The sequence below is a fragment of the Thunnus maccoyii genome, chromosome 10 (genome assembly GCF_910596095.1).
Source record: "Thunnus maccoyii chromosome 10, fThuMac1.1, whole genome shotgun sequence".
Taxonomy (NCBI): domain Eukaryota; kingdom Metazoa; phylum Chordata; class Actinopteri; order Scombriformes; family Scombridae; genus Thunnus; species Thunnus maccoyii.
In genome coordinates this window covers 3,283,832-3,301,607 of record NC_056542.1, presented here as the reverse complement: position 1 = coordinate 3,301,607, position 17,776 = coordinate 3,283,832, and the positions used below count along the sequence as shown (strand labels likewise).

General features: G+C 37.9%; 1 protein-coding gene across 1 annotated transcript; it reads left to right on the top strand.

Moving 5' to 3' along the window:
• The first annotated feature begins 104 nt into the window (after positions 1-104).
• On the top strand, positions 105-16,700 carry LOC121906317 (NACHT, LRR and PYD domains-containing protein 1 homolog). Its single transcript, XM_042425125.1, has 13 exons — positions 105-136; positions 6,081-6,363; positions 8,342-8,370; positions 8,872-9,049; positions 10,054-10,097; positions 10,221-10,291; positions 10,687-10,901; positions 10,999-11,249; positions 12,041-12,205; positions 13,423-13,564; positions 13,807-13,836; positions 15,015-15,074; positions 15,430-16,700. Exons 2-13 carry the CDS (start codon positions 6,090-6,092, stop codon positions 15,450-15,452), a joined length of 1,482 nt encoding a protein of 493 aa, XP_042281059.1. The 5' UTR covers positions 105-136; positions 6,081-6,089; the 3' UTR covers positions 15,453-16,700.
• The last annotated feature ends 1,076 nt before the right edge of the window (positions 16,701-17,776 follow it).

The window sequence follows — 17,776 nt, the reverse complement described above, 5'->3', positions numbered from 1 at the left end:
ATCATCAAAACATCTTAACGGCTGGAGCGACAAGCTGTTTTTATAACGGTAAGTCAAAACTTTTTCAAACTGTACTGCCTTTTTTTAACTTTCAATTCCATCGTCCTGCTTCCTCTGTAGAGTTTCCAATACTACGGTAAGACATTAGCTAAGACTTTGTTAACGTTAGTATGTAAACAACAGGTTGTTAAAGTTTGACTCGATTAATGATGAAACAGGAAAACTGCGTGTCTCAGGTATTGATCATGTTTTTGGGTCATAAATGTGTTTAAACAGTCACATGTGGGGACTCGCCTCTCTTTTGGGGACAAATAAAAAAGTCCTCATAACGTAAATCATTCATTTTGGGGTGAAGACTTGTTTAAAATGAAGGTACAGTTTGGGTTAGGTAAGTAGTGAAATTATTGATGTGTTAAGATGTAAACAGTGTTTAAAGGTTGTAGCTGCTCAAAGTGAAGATTAGACCTTTACTGATTTTACAGCAAAGACTCTTAATGTTGCTATCCAGTGAAAATCTTATGTCCAACTTTGGAGATTACCCTCATATTTTTTCCATTGTCACGTTGCACTTTGGGGCAACTCAAAATTCGTCATTAAAATGGTGTAATTTCAAACAGCTGGTGTGACAGTAATTCTCAGCAGAAAACTCACAAGCCCATATGTACATTGAAATAGTTATTGGTCTCTGTGATTGTTCCTCCTGTTCATACTTGCCCTGAAGTACTGCCAGACTGAAATGTAAGTGATGGGAGTCAAATACTCAGTCCCTGTTTTATGAAAAACTGCATTGTTAGATTCTACTTTGGGTAGAATGAAGGTTCAAAATCAAGTGTGTACCCTCCACATTTGCAGCTTTTCTTCAAAACACAAGACAAAATAGACCCAAAATAAGAGAAGAAAATGTATCCATTATACTTTAGACATGGACGGTCAGAACTGTATATTCGTATTGTGGTTGGTGCAGAGACGCTGTGGCGCCTCTCTCTGAAACTGAATATGTGACAATGCATGCATATTACAATCCCAACATGCATGTATTGTCACGTAATTACCACTAATCCGCACAAGACCACTTCTTCTCTCAGGCTCTGTTTGCACGACATGCGTCTCCATATGCGTCCGGAGTGACCGCATCTGATCCGATCTCACTTCCCCGCTCTATATGCAAATAAACACAGACATCATTTCTGTTTTCAAAGACCAAATTCATTCGGTATTCGTCCAAAGCTGTGTTCAACTTGTTTGATAACAGGATAAATATTCAGGATATAAATAAATATTCCGCGTCGGAAGAGAGAGAGAGAGAGATGCAGCGATCTCCCCGCAGCTGCATCTCTCCATTCAGAGACACTGTGCGTATTTAAGCATAAGATACAGCAGCATAACTTCATTGATTATTTAAATCTCCGACACGCCGACAGGATCTAATGTTAATTAATGTTCTGTGTTCATCTACACATCCAATAGGTCAGCTGTTACACACACGGTCAAGATTCATACTGTTTGGAGTAAAGCAGCCGTCCTCCTGATGAGCTCCTTATGTTTAGCAGCACAGCGAAACTAAAAACTGTAGTTATCAACTTGACAGGACAGAGGAAACTATCCAGCTACGTTTAGCTTCTGAAATATTTTTTTAGTCAGACAAGCGAAAAGTTAATGGTTTAATTTCTATTCTAACTGTCGATTTGAAGAGGGAAACCGGTTAGGTAAAGCTGAAGGTTAAAGCTGTCCACTTGTGATCGGATCACCCGAGACGTATGTTAATGCCAGGTGTAAACAAGGCCTCATTCTTAATTTCCTCTGTGGTTTAGTTGCACTGGAAGTCACTAGGGATGCACGATATTGGATTTTTTGCCCATATCCGATATGTCGATATTTCCAACTCACTGTGGCCATATATGCGCATATTTTTTCCAGCTGGCTGAGGAGGCTATTATGCATGCAAGCTTAGATTGTACTAAATATGATCAAGAAAGACAATATATGAAGACTGGAGTTCAGGAGCTCAGCATTAAAACTTTAATGAACCTGCCAAGTGGGAGGAGCAGTAGAGTTTTCTTTGAGTTTATAAAACAGACAGGATTAATGTGTAGGATTTCATCTCTGGTCCACACTCTGGAGCAGAAGGTGGCAGTAATGTACCTAATACGCTGGTTGACAACCGCAGTTATAAACCAAAAAGAAGAAGTTTTTTGTTGTTTGAGTTCATTCCCACACTCTCTTTTCAAATCTCATTTAGTTTCTCTTTCTGTCCGTCTGCGGCTGCTGAGATAGAAGGTCACACTGGTTGTGGTTAGAAAAACGGGAAGGTGAAAGAGTGAGAAACAGCATATTGAAAGTCACTGACTTCACCTTGCAGTGAGAAACTTATGACTGTCTTCAGTGTCTGCATATACACTACACTAGCTTAGGACTTTTTTATTCTTGATTCAATGAGGACACATTTGTTAGTATTCTTTGAACTTTTTTGGATTCACAGAAGTTCAGGATGATTCACCTGACTGATGGACAGTCTTTCAGAGCTTTGCTTTTCCAACACATCATTATTTATTAAGGCCTGATCAGCGAGTAGCGTACCATTGCAATGCAAGGAATTATTGTTTTTTGTCCAAATTAATCACAATTTTTTAGGGGCTAAAGACGCTCAATGTTACGGACTAGTCAAGTCTAGGGGATTCAGTGCTGAGAACCAATACTAGTCCTAACCTGGAGGGTGTAGAAAAGGAGAAAACATAGAAGGACGTGGAAGGAGGAGGTAGAGGGACTGGTTTCCAAAATCAGAGAGAGACAGCCAGGAGGTGGGTTACCTTACCCAGTTCCCAGGCCGGCTAGCAGTTATTAAGTCCCTCCGACACGGCCTCGCCAGCACTGGGCGTTGCTCTCGTGAGTGGCGAGCTCCGCCTGGCGTTTCAGTTCAGTTTTTGGTGGTTGGGGGATGGGTCCCCGAAGAACGGAGCAGATTTTACACAAGGGTCCGGGAGCAGGAAAGGTGTGAAGCTGTAATGTCTCAAAAAACGCTTCTAAAAGGACGTCTCTGGGTTTTAACTTAACTCGTATCACTCATTCAACTGTCGCACTTTCCCAGCATCATCACATCATTAAGTTACTCCAGTGGCTGCGCGTGCACCTCACCGTGACATCCTTTTTATCAACACGCAGCTTAACCACACACCCTTGTTATCTTCTCAATGAAAACCAGTCCAGTGTTTAGAAAAGGGAAAGGAAGAAAGAGGAACTATAAACCCCGCCCCCAATCACTCCTAACACTCAAAAACTCACGAAACTTTGCACATGCATCAGAAATGGTGAACATTTATATATTTTATGTCAGTCAGTTTGCACGTTTCACCATAAAACAGGGAGTTGTTGTAACTTGACTTCACATTATCGTCATATCTGCCCCAAATTTCTCATGTTTGATAAGAGTCCAGGCCTGAACACATCTACATGTAAATATTGAATCATAGTCATAGCGTCACCTACTGGCAACAGGAGGTCAGCCTTATATGAGAAACATCATCTGATTTACATGAAATTTACATGGTGTGGTCCACACAATGTACAGCAACATGGTGTTCTCTAGCGCCACATAGTGGACACAGGAAGTGATAGTTATGTCCTACATGCAATGACCAGTAGTCACGAAAATGTATATCCATGTTAGTTGCCCTCTGGTGGATGTATTGCTGCATTACTATTTCACTTATGTAGTATTATCTATGGTCAACAGGAAGTGAGGCCTAAATGACACATAGTTCATCAAATGTACACACAATTTCCAATAAGTCATCTCCAGCGCCACATACTGCACACAGACAATAATATTTTTTCCAATTCACACAGTTTCAGATAATCCTGAAAATTCAGAGCCATGTAAAGAGACCTCCAATAGTGACACCACAGCTGCCGCTCCCTCCGACGAGGGCGAGGGCCCGTTCATCGCTGCTTGCAGCTTTAAGTATTATCATTCAAGTACGCCATTGCATTTTCAAGGGGCTTGGGATGCTCGAAAACTCACAAAAGTTGGCACACACGTCAGAAATGATGATGTGCACTCCACACGATGACACAGACGTAGACGTAGACATGGACAAAGACACTGCAAAGTCAGAACTAGGAGAGGCTGCCGCAAATGTTGGTCGTGCTGCCATCACACCAGTTCATGGAGAGAGAGAATACCGCCTACAAGGACACAAGGACCCCTTAATTTCTCTTCTTGTCTTCACAAAATAACTCTTCAGGTAGCAGTTGACAGGTAGCTAGTTGCTTTGATTTAAAAAATATATCCAAAGATGATATTTCCTCTTCTGTTCTTGCTGATTAATGCTGTTATCTCTTCTTTAGAGTCTTTTCTGAAGATTATTTGAGGTTATTTTGCAAAATGTCCCACTTTTGCAGCCACTCTTAAGGGATACCTTGACATTTTCCTGTAGAATTTGCTGGTACAACTCAGAATTCATTTTTTCATCAATGATTGCAAGCCGTTCTAGTCCAGAGGTGCCAAAACAGGCTCCAACCATGATACTGCCACCACCATGTTTCACAGATGGTATATAGCTCTTATACTGAAATGCAGTCTTTGCTCATTGCCAAAAATAACGCTTCTCATCCAAGCCAAAAAGTTTGATTTTGGTCTCATCCGTCCACAGAATATTTTTCCAACAGCCTTCTGATGAATCCACGTGGCTTTGAGCAAACCATAGACAGGCAACAGTGTTCTTTTTGGAGAGTAGTGGGTTTGTAACTCTGCCATGCACACCGTTGATGTTCAGTGTTCTCCTGATGATGGACTCATGAACATTGACATATATCACTGCAAGAGAGGCCTTTAGTTTCCTAGACGTTACCCTGGGGTCCCTTGTGTCCTCTCAGATTATTACATGCCTGGTGTGATCTTTGTTGGCCGACCACTCCTGGGGAGGGTAACATCTAGGGTTTTCACGATTCTCCAAATCCACAATTTGATTTGATTTTAAGGTCACAATTTTGATTTGATTTTTTTTAATTAAACATTTTTTCCAGCACTGAGGGCTATACTATTGTTAGACTATCAAGTCTTTATTTGTTAAGATCAACAGATCATTGGTTTTATGCCTTGACAACGTTACGTTTTCAAATTGTTCTTTAAAAAGATAGTCTACATGGTATCAAGTGTGATAAAACCGCCATTTTTGGGGGGAATGTATCGCACTAAGGCCATATGGTCAAATTTAAATAATTTAATTAAAATGTAATAACAATAACTTATTTTACCAATCAATTGAGAACAAACTGTTAAACACGGAAATTAAAAGAAGAGAGATGGCAGACAAGTACTTTACAACAACATTTTGAGTTTCCTCCAAGGCTTAACCCTGGTGGCTTTTTACAGGTGCACTTTTTAGACGATCCCGCCTCACAGAGTACAATATATGATTGTACTACTTGTATGCCTCACTTAAAAACTACAATTCCCAAGAGGTGGAGTGTCTACCACCAGGATGTGAACAGGTGCATTGCATGCTGCCATTGATTAGAATGGGATTATTTATCCTTACCTGCCTGTTCATTACTGAATCTTGTCTGTTCTGATGAAGGTCTGATAGACAGAAAGCTCAAACTAAAGTGTGCGGAAATCTCTTTTATCAAGTTTGGACTCATTGATGCTTCCAGCGCCTTACAAAGATTTACCTGGGTGGAGCAGTGGTCATCCTGCATGATCCTGTTTCTACAGATAAAATAATTCACTTGATGTTACTAAAGAAATGTATACACACACAAGTAGTTTGTAAAAACAGGCATACAGTATGTGATCTATTGGACAAATATTATTCATTCAATTATTAGCTTGTGCAATATGGGTGATGTAATCTTACTACATCTACATTTCTAAAACACACACATCTGTTCTCAATAAAATAAAGAGTTTGTGTATTTACCCAATAAACATTTTCTTTGAACTTAGCAGGTAGAAACAATGACGTCTGTTATATAGCTACACCAACATCACCATCATGAGATGCAATGAGAAACTATTTAAGTGTTTCTTTTCTAGTGGATGAAATGTACTGTATGCCTCATTAATGTTTTGATTATTCCAGGTAGCAACAATGGCAGCTGTTAAAGAGATGCTTTTGGAAACCCTGAATGATTTGAGTTATCAGCAGTTAAAGAAATTCAAGGACGTCCTGCAGTTGACCGTCTCCCAGAAGGACCTCCAAGACATCTCACTGAAATTGACTGACACAGAAAACAGTGCAGACATATTGAATCTGATGTTGCAGAACTATGGCCAACAGTCTGTGGATCTGACTGTGAGGATTTTCAAGAAAATGAACAGATCAGATTTGGTTCAGAGGTTATCAAACACCAGCTCTTATAAAGGTAAGATAAAGAAGACAAAAACTGTCACGTTACACTATCATGTGTCTAATGAATACATCTAATAATTTATTTTAAAAATGCAACATATCATTAATTAAATCAACATCTGTCTGACATGTAACGCCTTTAGAGATCTAGGCCATCTTCTACTTTGAGTGGAAGTTAGTTAGCCTAGCTTGCTAGCTTACACTTTCTGAGTGGAAAAGAAAACTTAACAGCACGAGGGATCTTCCAAAATGTTAAATATTGTTAAGTGACACACGTCTTAAGTTGCTAATGTTACATAACCAAGGCTGTGTGGCAGGCCCGGACTGGAAATCGGGAGCACTGGGACTTTTCCCAGGGGCCTGGCCTGCTAAATGGCCCAGCAGGCCCATTGCAGGCTGCAGTTTTGTTTTTGATTTTTTGGACCCTGAACACAACAGTGCCCTGCCCGCTGTGACAGTCAGGCGGTAGAAGGAGAGAGCTAGCTAGTCGAGAGAGACAGAGACAGAGACAGAGAGAGAGTAGTTGGCGGTTACAGGTTTGGTTTGGCAGCAAGCGCATTTAGAAATGACCGAGCAGCAAGATGGACGGTGGAGAAAATAGGAAGAGTGGAGCAGAGAGGGAAAGAGAAAAAAAGAAAGGCGCTTGCAGGAGATGCAGCTAAAAGCCACCATGTTAGTCAGTGAATAAACATGCTAGCTAGTTAATTTTTGCTACCTAGCTAACGTAGCTAATGTTACCGATGCGTCATCATCGTCCAATGTCAATGTGAAAGCAGCCAAGAAACTGGACAATCAATAATAAAAGTGGTAGTCCCCTTTCTAATGTCCTCAAAAACATTTAAAGCATGATTGGACCATCTAGTCTAGTTAATATGGTCAATATTATTTGAAAATTCATTTGTTTTGGTGAAAATTTCAGTCAGTGAGTTCATACTTTGAGCTCATAATTTAAAATTATTGAGACAACACAACGTCTTCCGTCACTATTCAGGCTACTGTAATGTGTTAAAACTTAAAGATCTGTGTTATTTAATGTTTGTGTTGGTTAAAGGGCTATTTTAACCTTTGATGGGTAACAGTTAGTGTATATCAGTAAACTGAGTAGGGTATTGTGCTCTGTTCTTTAAATAGGAGGAGAGTTTTTAACTGTATTGTAATGGTCCATTACAAGATATGATGCATTGATGCCACAGTAGTAGTAGTATCGTCTCCCTCCTTAATGATATGTACCTTTGGTTTTATTTGAGGTTCATAACAGTTTTCATTGTACTAAGCAGTTGTTGGCTCATTAGTTTGTTATTCACATGCATTAAAATTCACCAGAATGTGGGAAATCAAGTATTTGTAACCCCCAGACCCCCCACTTAAAAGGTAGCCTAACTGAGGCTATACTCTACGCTATATTTCCCAGCCTGAATGATTTTCCTGGTCCGGCCCTGCTGTTTGGGCTTGTTGAAAAAGGAAAAAAAAAAAAGTCTTGTATCATTGTTATCAGGACTATGACATTCTCCAGTCAGTAGCACAGTAGGGAAGTTAACATTGCAGCCCTCAGATGTCAGTGAGGCTCAGATGCTGATTTCACAAATGTTTCCAAAGACGGTTTTGTCTTCTTGGAAAAGTGAAATTGACTCACAACAGCTGATTATAGATCATATTTCCTTCCAAACAAAGTGACAAGAATCCCAGTTTCAGTTTGACTCAGCAAAACATTAGGTACAACTGACAGTATAATTCATCAAAGATTATTTTATGAGGTGATAATCTTTACATAGGGACGGTCATATTTGTTGTACTTTTATATTGGATTCTGTTAGATTTCAAGGCTTTTAACGATATGATATTCAACTTCTCTTCTTTCTCTATGATTATGGTTCATGATGTCAGAAGCAGCAGAGGAGAATTTAGTGTTATTGCAACCAAATCTGACTAAAACTGATTACAGTCTGATGTTTAATCAGTCCTGAGTCATTTTCTATTTTCTTTCTCCTCAGAGATGCAGAGGTCTTCACTGCTCCAGAAAGTGAGTAACGTCACATAAACACACTTTACACAACACAGCTTTCAACGCATAGCTGCTGGTTGAAAATGATCCTCATCTCGACCATTATAAATAATGATACAAACCAGTGGTATCATTTCATTGATGGTGCTCACCAAACTGAAGCAGGTTTCTGATTGAGATTTCAAGCTTAAATATTATACTATATACTATACTATATTATATTATAGACTTTTTTTATTCAAGTTTGATGGTAAATAGGTGGAAAGAGTTTTTAAACCAGAAATTTCACAGCTGCTGTTGCAGCAATAAGAACATGTGATCAGGTGGACATGCAATAAATCACAATTACTAATAACCAGTTCATACAAATAAATGAAATGAATCACACTTTGTCTTATTTTGTGTAATATAATAATATTAGTTGTTATAATACTCACATGATTTAAATGTTAACATTGATGCAGAGACATCAGTGTTTTATATTGCATAAATGCCCTCTGGTCATTTTGAATCCATCAGGACGTTACAATGACACCAGCAAAGGAGAAGCTTTTGGAAACACTGGAAGAATTAAGTCTCACTGAGAAATTCAAGGGGCTCCTGCAGGACCCTCCACTGAGAGGCTCCCAAAGACTCGGAAAAAGTAGAAAGACGGATCTGGTGCAGAGTTTGTCAGACACCAGCTCACGATCCAAAGGTAAGTTGTGTGAAAAAAAGAAATAAATTACAATATCAAACATTTGATATGCAGAGCGGGGTCTTATTCTACTTAAATGTTACTCTTTTTTATTTCATCATTCAAAATACATTTTGGACAGTCAGGCAGCCATTTGAATATGTGTTTGTTTTGATTGTTATAGATGCCATTAACACAAGCAAAGATACTTACTGTATGCTGTATAGTCACTGTAGTCAATGATTGTAGATCAGTCACTGGTTTTAAATTGTCTACAGCAACAACAAGCCAAAAGTAAACTCAGAATAATTAGACTCCTACATATAGCATAGTTTCCAAAACGACATCTGCTGTTTGAAGAAGCGAGATCTTTTTAAAGGGTTTCTTCTCTCAAGTTAGCAAAAAACAAAAAAACACAAGCAGCTTCCTAAAAGTCTACTGGTTAAGGTTCATACCACATAATTGTAATGGACTGGTTTTATTGCAGTCTGTTGCATGTCATAACTCACTCTGTCTGCTCATATTCTGTCTGCTTCTTGTCTGTTCAATCGAGGTGAAAATACAAAAAAAACAAACAAAAAAACAATTATATTATTAATAATACAAAACTAAAAACGACACTATGTAGCATTACAGCAACATCAACTCCCATTACTTTACATATTTGATGTTGGTCACTATTCAGTTGTTTATTGTAATGTCTGTATATACAAAACAAATAAAGTTATATGATTTTTCCTGTATTTTTATTGTATAATCTTTCCCTCTCATGAGCAATTGTCATTTCATTAGCTACATGTAGCTAGCTTGTACATTGTACATAACAGAAGTCCTATGAAGCGCTGCCACTTTTCCTCAACTTAGACTTTACTCGGCAGTAAGTTCTGCATAACATATTGATCTCATATAGGAGCAGCGCTACGTAGCACATAGTGCTAAAGCAGCAAAATATCTGGAAAGTTACTATATGATTCCATTTATAAATATAACATCATTTAAAACGTTGTCTGATGTGTTTTAACAAGGGCCTTCAGGAAGCTCGGAGTTTGAGGCTCGTGGAAACATTACGGTAATCCCTTTCATTCATTCATCTGCTCACTTGTTTATTTGTTCATCTGTGTGATGTTGTAAAATTAGTGATTAAACAGGAAGAAATCCACTTATTTACAAATGTGACTGTCCTCTGATGCAGGACTCCAGTGACTGGACTACAGTTGAACCTGAAGTGATCAGAACAGATGCAGATGAGGCTCCAACTTACAGGTAAAAATAACATCTTCAATATTGTGTCACAACAAACTGGAACCATTGAAAAAAGCTTAGTCTTGATATTTTTCAGGATCTTTTTCATGCCGTATTACAGTAATTGTGGTAATGCTACATTTAACTGGCAATAAAATGAAGGCAGCTACTGGTTAAATTTACATTTACTTCATTGAGTCCCTTCAGTGTTTTTAACTGACGGTTGTTTTATCTTGTCTCATTCTATCATTTTAATTTTTTTAGTTTTTCTTGTTTTATCATAAATGTTATGATTCTCAGCTTTTATGTCAAGCACTTTATGTTGCATTTTATGCATGAATTGTACTACATAAACACACTTTCTTATTATTATGAAGTATTTTGTGCATATACAAGGACTCATTTCTCTTTTTTAGCCTACAGTCTGAAGCAGGAAAGTTTGAATGCAGTGTGTCAGACCTGCGATGGGTCTGTGAAGAAAAGGTCAGCTTTAAGTACCAGTTCTGCTCTTGGGAAGAACACGTGGAGAGAATGAAAAGCTTACAATACATGCCTGCAGGTCCCCTACTGAACATCAAAGTCACTGCTGGGAAGTTAAATGAAGTGCACCTGCCACACTGGATCTGCACAGGTAAGTAGACATGAAGAAATAATGAAAGATGTATTTAAATGTATTCTGATACGATCCCTTTCTCCTCACTAAATGTGTGTGCTTGTATTTTGTGCAGATGACTCCACAATATTAGACAAGTTTGCTGTCCTACACATAGATGGCTGTGGAGATGTTGTTGAAGACGTGTCTGAGGTCACATCATCCCATGTCAAGTTATCTGAACCAAGTTTCTCTCTCAGAGGGGTTCTGATGTATCTTGGCTTTGCAGTGAAAATGAAGTGCAACGTGTTAATATACTATAACCCTAACACACCACCCCTCAATCTACATGTGTATCTGATCCCACATGCTCGTACGCTAAAAAAGGTTATTTAATAAATTACTGTTACAAATTTATAATATAATCAGAGTTAAAAAGTCTGCAACTGAGTATTACGGCCAGTGGTGAAAAAAAGTGAAATTGTGAGAATAGAGTTGTGAAGTGGGAGGGGTCTCTGGTCACAGAAGGTTTTTTCCCCCTTTCTGTATAAAGATAAACCACTTAAAACATGAGACAGCGTAGTGGACACGTTTCCTGATGGGGTTATATTTGTTTGGAGGCTTATAGATCTCACTGACAAATGGAAACTTTTCAAATTAAGCCTTCTGCTCACTGCGTGTCAATGTGCAGCAGCCTTCAATCCTTTTCTGATAACATATGTTGAGATTTGATCTCTGCTCTCTTTGGCACACCTGTCTGGACAAAACCAAGCGCTCAATGTGCTTCAGCAGCTGCTTCACAAGGTTACACAACTTATTCCATTGGTTTATTGTATTTTGACTGCTGGTGTGATACACTAAGTATTTCCTCACTGATGAAATATACTCATTCATTTTTAATGAAGGCTGCTCTCACCTGTTTACTCATTAAATCACAATTCTACAGCAGATTATTATATATTCAATAAAATATGCTTTTCAAATTTGCGGCTTTATTTTCATAACATGAACTTTTCCTCAATCTCATGACTAATCTCACAGTTCATTTTTTCCCAACAGTGGCTCTAATACTATATTGTAAAAACCACATTACTTGTTCATGTACTTTAAAACACAGGTGACAATGTTTGCTATTGTATCCTTTAAGCAGTTTTGTTATGTATTGTTTTTGTTTCCAGATGGTGCACAAGAAGGAATTCTTAAACGGATACGAAGTGATCGATAAGCCACGTCCAAACAAATACCTGAAAATGCGCCATGACTTCACCCTCGAAGCAGACTTCACAGCAGACACAAGTCAATCGGACTTCATAGCAGACATCACAGCAAAAATTATACCAGAGGTACAGTTTGTACTGTCTGTCATTTATCATTTATGTAGTGAATTGCTGGTATAATTTGTACTGTCTGTCAGTTTTTCCAATTCAGTCAGCCAACTCACATGGAGTAGATTATTAGTTAAATGTAGAACATTAATGTTTAGCGTCTAGGCTCTGATGTTTTGACTCCTCACAAGGAAACATTGATCTCACACAGCAGGAAGTTGGGAGCGACGGTACTAACTTCCCTCCCAGGGGAAGATAGACTCAGAGCCTCCAGGTGGATGCTGGGGTGGAGGTCTTTGAAATGCTGTAGGCCTACAAACAGCAGCAATCAAACATAGCTTGTATTAGCGGTGTGGCTGCAGGAATGCAGCAAAAGTGTGAGCAGAGCACTGACGACTTAAGTACACCAACCAGATTATAAGGGTGCGTGTGATATATGTCACAGTGAGGGGAGTATGGCTTGTGAGTGAAGCAGCAACTTGAGTTGGGCTTCCTGAACTAGCTCGCAGGCGTTGCTTCAGTCATTTAGTGAATTGTGGTTCAGACATATTGTATGACAGAGAAAATAGGATCAAGGCCATTGCAAGGTGTGCAAATGGTGTGGTCACACATGGCCTTGCACATTTTAACTATCTTTTATTTCAATTAGATAGATTTATTGTATTTGTGTTAATATTTGATTTTTTTAGATGTAACTGATCAACCATTTTGCTGCAGGGATTTAAACACTTTCGTAGTTCTTTTTTGACCAAGTTAGAAATATTGTAGGTGTCAGAAATTTAAATCATCTTAAACTCAGATTTGCAACCAGGAAGCTGACATGGACGGTTTTTCCAACTTGGCTGCAGTTAAAAGCTGAACAATATGATGTAAATACGACATAAGACACAAGGAAATAATGGAAGTGAGGAACATGGATACAATGAAGGGAATTGACATTTAGACTCCTTTAATTGACAAATGTATTGACTTTTTGGTCACACATAAGCTACTTCAAGAAGGTTACCAATACTGCTTGGTGAATGTGGAGTCAGCTTTGCTTGCTGTGTTCAGAGTTTAGGAGAGATCAGCAGCCAGACAGAAATGTGAATGAACTGAGCATGTGCAAAACACTGTTCCTAATGACCAGACACTAATCAATTAGTTTTGTTTTTGTTGTGAGGGATTTAACTTGACTGTTTACTTTTGTCAGAAACTAACTCCTCCTCTCCTTTTATGTCATATTTTTTACACAGAAATTAACCCTCAGATATGACAGCAAAGGCCCAAATTTCTTTGAAGTGTTCATTGAAAATCCAGACAGAGACTTCGACCTTAAACTCTTCTACAGTTATAAACAGGAGGGTAAACCAGTGTGGACCTGTAGAATTCGAAAAGGTCAGTGGTTATTAAACAATATTACCAACACTATATAAAAAAGATGCATTCTGTGACCTCTGTTAACTGAACTATTCTATATAATTAATGTCAATAATTAACAAGAGCTGAATCACCAACACCAAAGCACACTGAAAATGGATTTGTTGCTCTGTGGGTGTAACATTCTGGTTGTAGCTGTCTGATTTATGTGTTAACCTGCCATTTCATCAATATTTGTTTTGTTCTCTATTTCATTTCAGTTGACTTTCTAAATTCTGGTCATTCAGAAGGTAAGACACTGCATATATGTGCTGTCCATGATTTCAGATTTCAGTCATGTGTCATAAATATTTCACACATTAGCTGCAAATATTTCAACTAGAACAGAACCAATTGGAATTTCACCAATTTTTAAAATGTTTGTAGTTTTGAAACCAAATCATAAGATCATCATGATATTATTGGAGCTCTGAAGTTGTTGTGTCAACTGGACCTTGCTGTGGTGCTAAAGAGAGAGGGAGGTACATTGCAAAACATAAAAAGGCACTTCAATTTAAAAACATGCATGATTGCAAACATTGCATTTTGCTTCTTTAAATGTAAAGTTGACTGAAATACTGATAAATACAGATAAGGTGATTTTCTTTTTTTACATTTTTTTTTATTGTCAACAAATCTCATGTGCAGAGCCATAATAACAATGAATCGATCCTACTCACAAGTATTGTGTCTGTAACAAGCAGCAACCTCTGGGGCTGTAAAATGAAGCCAATGTGGAAGTGCCAAAAACTGCAGTTCCTTGAATGGCCACTTGAGGCTGCAAAAGCGAGTCAATCCCCATAGACCCCCATGTTAAAATGTCCAACTTTACAGCTGAAATAAACATGTTTACAGCCTGGTACAAAAAACAGTTTTGGTCTCTGTAGCTAATTTCTCCTTTCATGACAACTGTACGGGGGGTGAATTTTTTTATAACTCACTCGTTTAAATTTTATTAAGCCGTAAAGTTATGCATCATGAAGGACATGGCTGCTTTGAGTGACAGGTCCGCCAGCCGCTAGGTGGCTTGTTTCAGCCATTCGGCCCCGCCTCTTTGCCCATTTTTGATTGGCTGGGAGTTAGGCAGCGTCACGTCCTGCCAAGATGGCGACGGCCGGAGCGGCTCACTTTGAGCTTCAAAACCGTTCTTCAGAAACCAACGGGTGACGTCACGGTAACTACGTCATTTTTATACAGTCTATGGTCTGTATTCAAAGTGAGATATGTTATTCCTCTGTGGAGGAAGAGCAAATCGAGGACAAATTAAGAGAAACAAGATCTGAGAGACAGATCCTGATTTTATATTAGCCAACTTTTTTTTCTCAAGTGTTCTGATCATTAAGAAAGCAGTTTGTTTTCTGTGTTAATAACATTAAAGAAGAACAATACAGTTGTTAAACAATTACGATTTTCCCTTAATGTGTTACAGATGTGGGATCCTCAAGTGGAGCAACTGGTGGAGCGGCCTCGGTTGAAGGCAGTTTCACAGGTATTAACTCTGCCATTTTCTCATGAAATGACTTTTAATACTTTCAAGAAAAAAACAAACGTAACAGAACAGGCCTAATTTGATCAAGGGTTAGAAAATACATATAAACACTCAGAGGAACACTTAGAAGAATACACTATGGATGAATTATCTCCACTGGTCCCGAAAGTGAGTAATGTCACATCAGTCTGACTTTTTACAACAAATCTTCATTCAATAAGATGCAGGTTGAAAATCATCCAATAGTTTAAATCATGATTAGAACTGATGCTGCATTCAGAGGAGCTGTTCAGCTATTATCAATAAAATTATGTTCAAATCATCTCCCTTTGTTTATTTGTTTTTAATTCACCAGTCAGCTACAAGCCCAAGAAGTAAAGAGACAAGACTTTAAGAAACCTCATCCCACCAGGACTCCCATGCATCTAATGGAACAAACTGGAGAACACAGACATATTAGATGTGGTGGATCTGATGGAGCAGATCTACAGCCAACAGGCTGTGGAGGTGACCAAGATGCTTTTCAAAGAAATAGACAGGAATGATCTGGTGAAGCTGTTGTGAGACACCAGCTCAAAAAAAGAAACTAAAACACAGAAGTGGCCTGTTCAGTGGCAAAAACAATCCCATTTTTGCTGCTAATCCAATTAATTATATTATTAAAGAACATTTAGACCTGATCAAACAAACAATTTAAGGAGTCATATTTTACAAGTCTTCCATATTTTATTGTATTTCCCAGTGATCCACTCAGAACAATTTTTTTTACAAAATCATGCTAGCTTCTAGCATCCTCGCCACTTTCACCAGATTCATGTTGGAGAAATTCAGCCAAAAAAATCAGTGTTTTTTTAGTTATTTGGGGTCGACGTCTGTTCATTTTTTAGGTGGAACACATTAGTAAAATACTCTTCTCGGCTTTTTACTCGCAAAGCTTTTATTACACTTATAGTAACATAGCAAGTATAGTTGTCGTCAACTCGAAACTTTTAAGCCGAAAAGTAGAATTCATGGCAGAGCTGTTGTATTGGTTTGCATTAGATTGTACAGGTGTACCTAATAAAGTGGCAGGTGAGTGTATAAGCTTTTTATGTACATTTTTGCTCTATTCTTTAGTATATTTTGTTCCTTTTGATCTTATTTTATCTTAATATTTTTAAATGTCTTTTTATAATGCTTTGTTGTTTTACTGGATATCTTGTCTTAATACCTTTTTGTTGAAAGGTGCTATAGAAATAAATAGCGTTGCCTATGAATGTACTGTAACCTTTGAAATTACCAGGCGGCAACAATGGAGCTGTTTACTACATGAGGGTCATTCAATATATTTTCTATTTTAAAATCTATAATAAATTCCCTCATTGTTATGTTTGGTTCTGATTATTTGAGAGAATGAAGTTGCCTAAAAATATATATGGTGCAAGTTTATTGATGTGACAGAGAGTCACATGTTTTTACCTCCAAGTTCTTCAAAATGTGCACACTGATCATAACTTTCATTTGTGTCTGTAATTATTCAAAGGGTTTCAATTCCTCACTGATATGATGAAATTGAGGTGAATATTGCCAGTAAGATAATATTCATGTTTAAACTGATGCATTAAAGTGCTGTAATGTCATAAAGGATGCAAGTGGTGTGATTTTTTATCTAGTAGAAGAAGAAAGTAGTTCTGAGTGTTTCCCACAAAACCTCCATGCCAGAGAACAATCTTCATTTTCATGATTTTGTTGTAATGAAAGCCCAAATGAGAGGTCGGCTTCTCAAATTATTTTACCTTTGGATAAAGGAAAGGCACTTCAGGTTGTTTTAAAGTTTAAAGTAGGAGGTACGTATCAATCATGTCAGGAACTGAAAAGTTATAAATGTGATTGGAGGAGTTTCAATTATGCAATTATTATTTTTCTATTTTCAACAACTGACAAAAACGAGGAACAAAATTGGTTCAGTCCAACTCGTCGACAGACAGAGTGGAGCTTTGTGTCTGAATTAACAAACAGTCAAATGTTCAGCAGTGGAAAGTAACTTGTTTAGATTTCTGCAGTTTTAGTCAGACTTTGGATGGAATTATTTTTAAATACAAAGACTCCGTGTAATAATCTCTCATCCAGCTGCTCTGCACTGTGCATTCATTATTATGATTATTGTCTCATTTTCTCATACAGCCTAAATGAGAGCAGCAGGTTTACTCTGAGGGGCAGTAAGGTCTAGTCCTCAACTAAAATAAGTCTTGAGGAGCAAAAATTACCTTCTGAGTTGTGCATTGAAATATACGTTGATTTGAGATAATGTAGGTTAAAATAATCTGCTTTTGAAGTTATGATTATTCATTCCTGTATAACATTACAACTATATCAGCTAGTGGTGCTAATAGCTACCACTAGAACTGTGTGTGGAATTATATGACTGTTGTGAGTCAATTTCATTCATCCAAATTGTTTTTATTCTGCAGAAATTATTAGACTTTGTAGACGGCCTTGTGAGTATTGAGAATAGAAACCTACAGGTTTAACATTGTTTAAAAACATGAGCCCCGAGTAACTTTCAGAATGTCCTGTCTGACTGTATATACTATAAACAATGTATAGCCTATCCATCCTGGCATTATGGTTATGTTGGTGTGGCCTTGACAAGCTGTTTATCTTTTTTTTTAATGAAAAACATTGTCAGCTGTGATTAATAAACTATAACAGAAAAAGTGGCT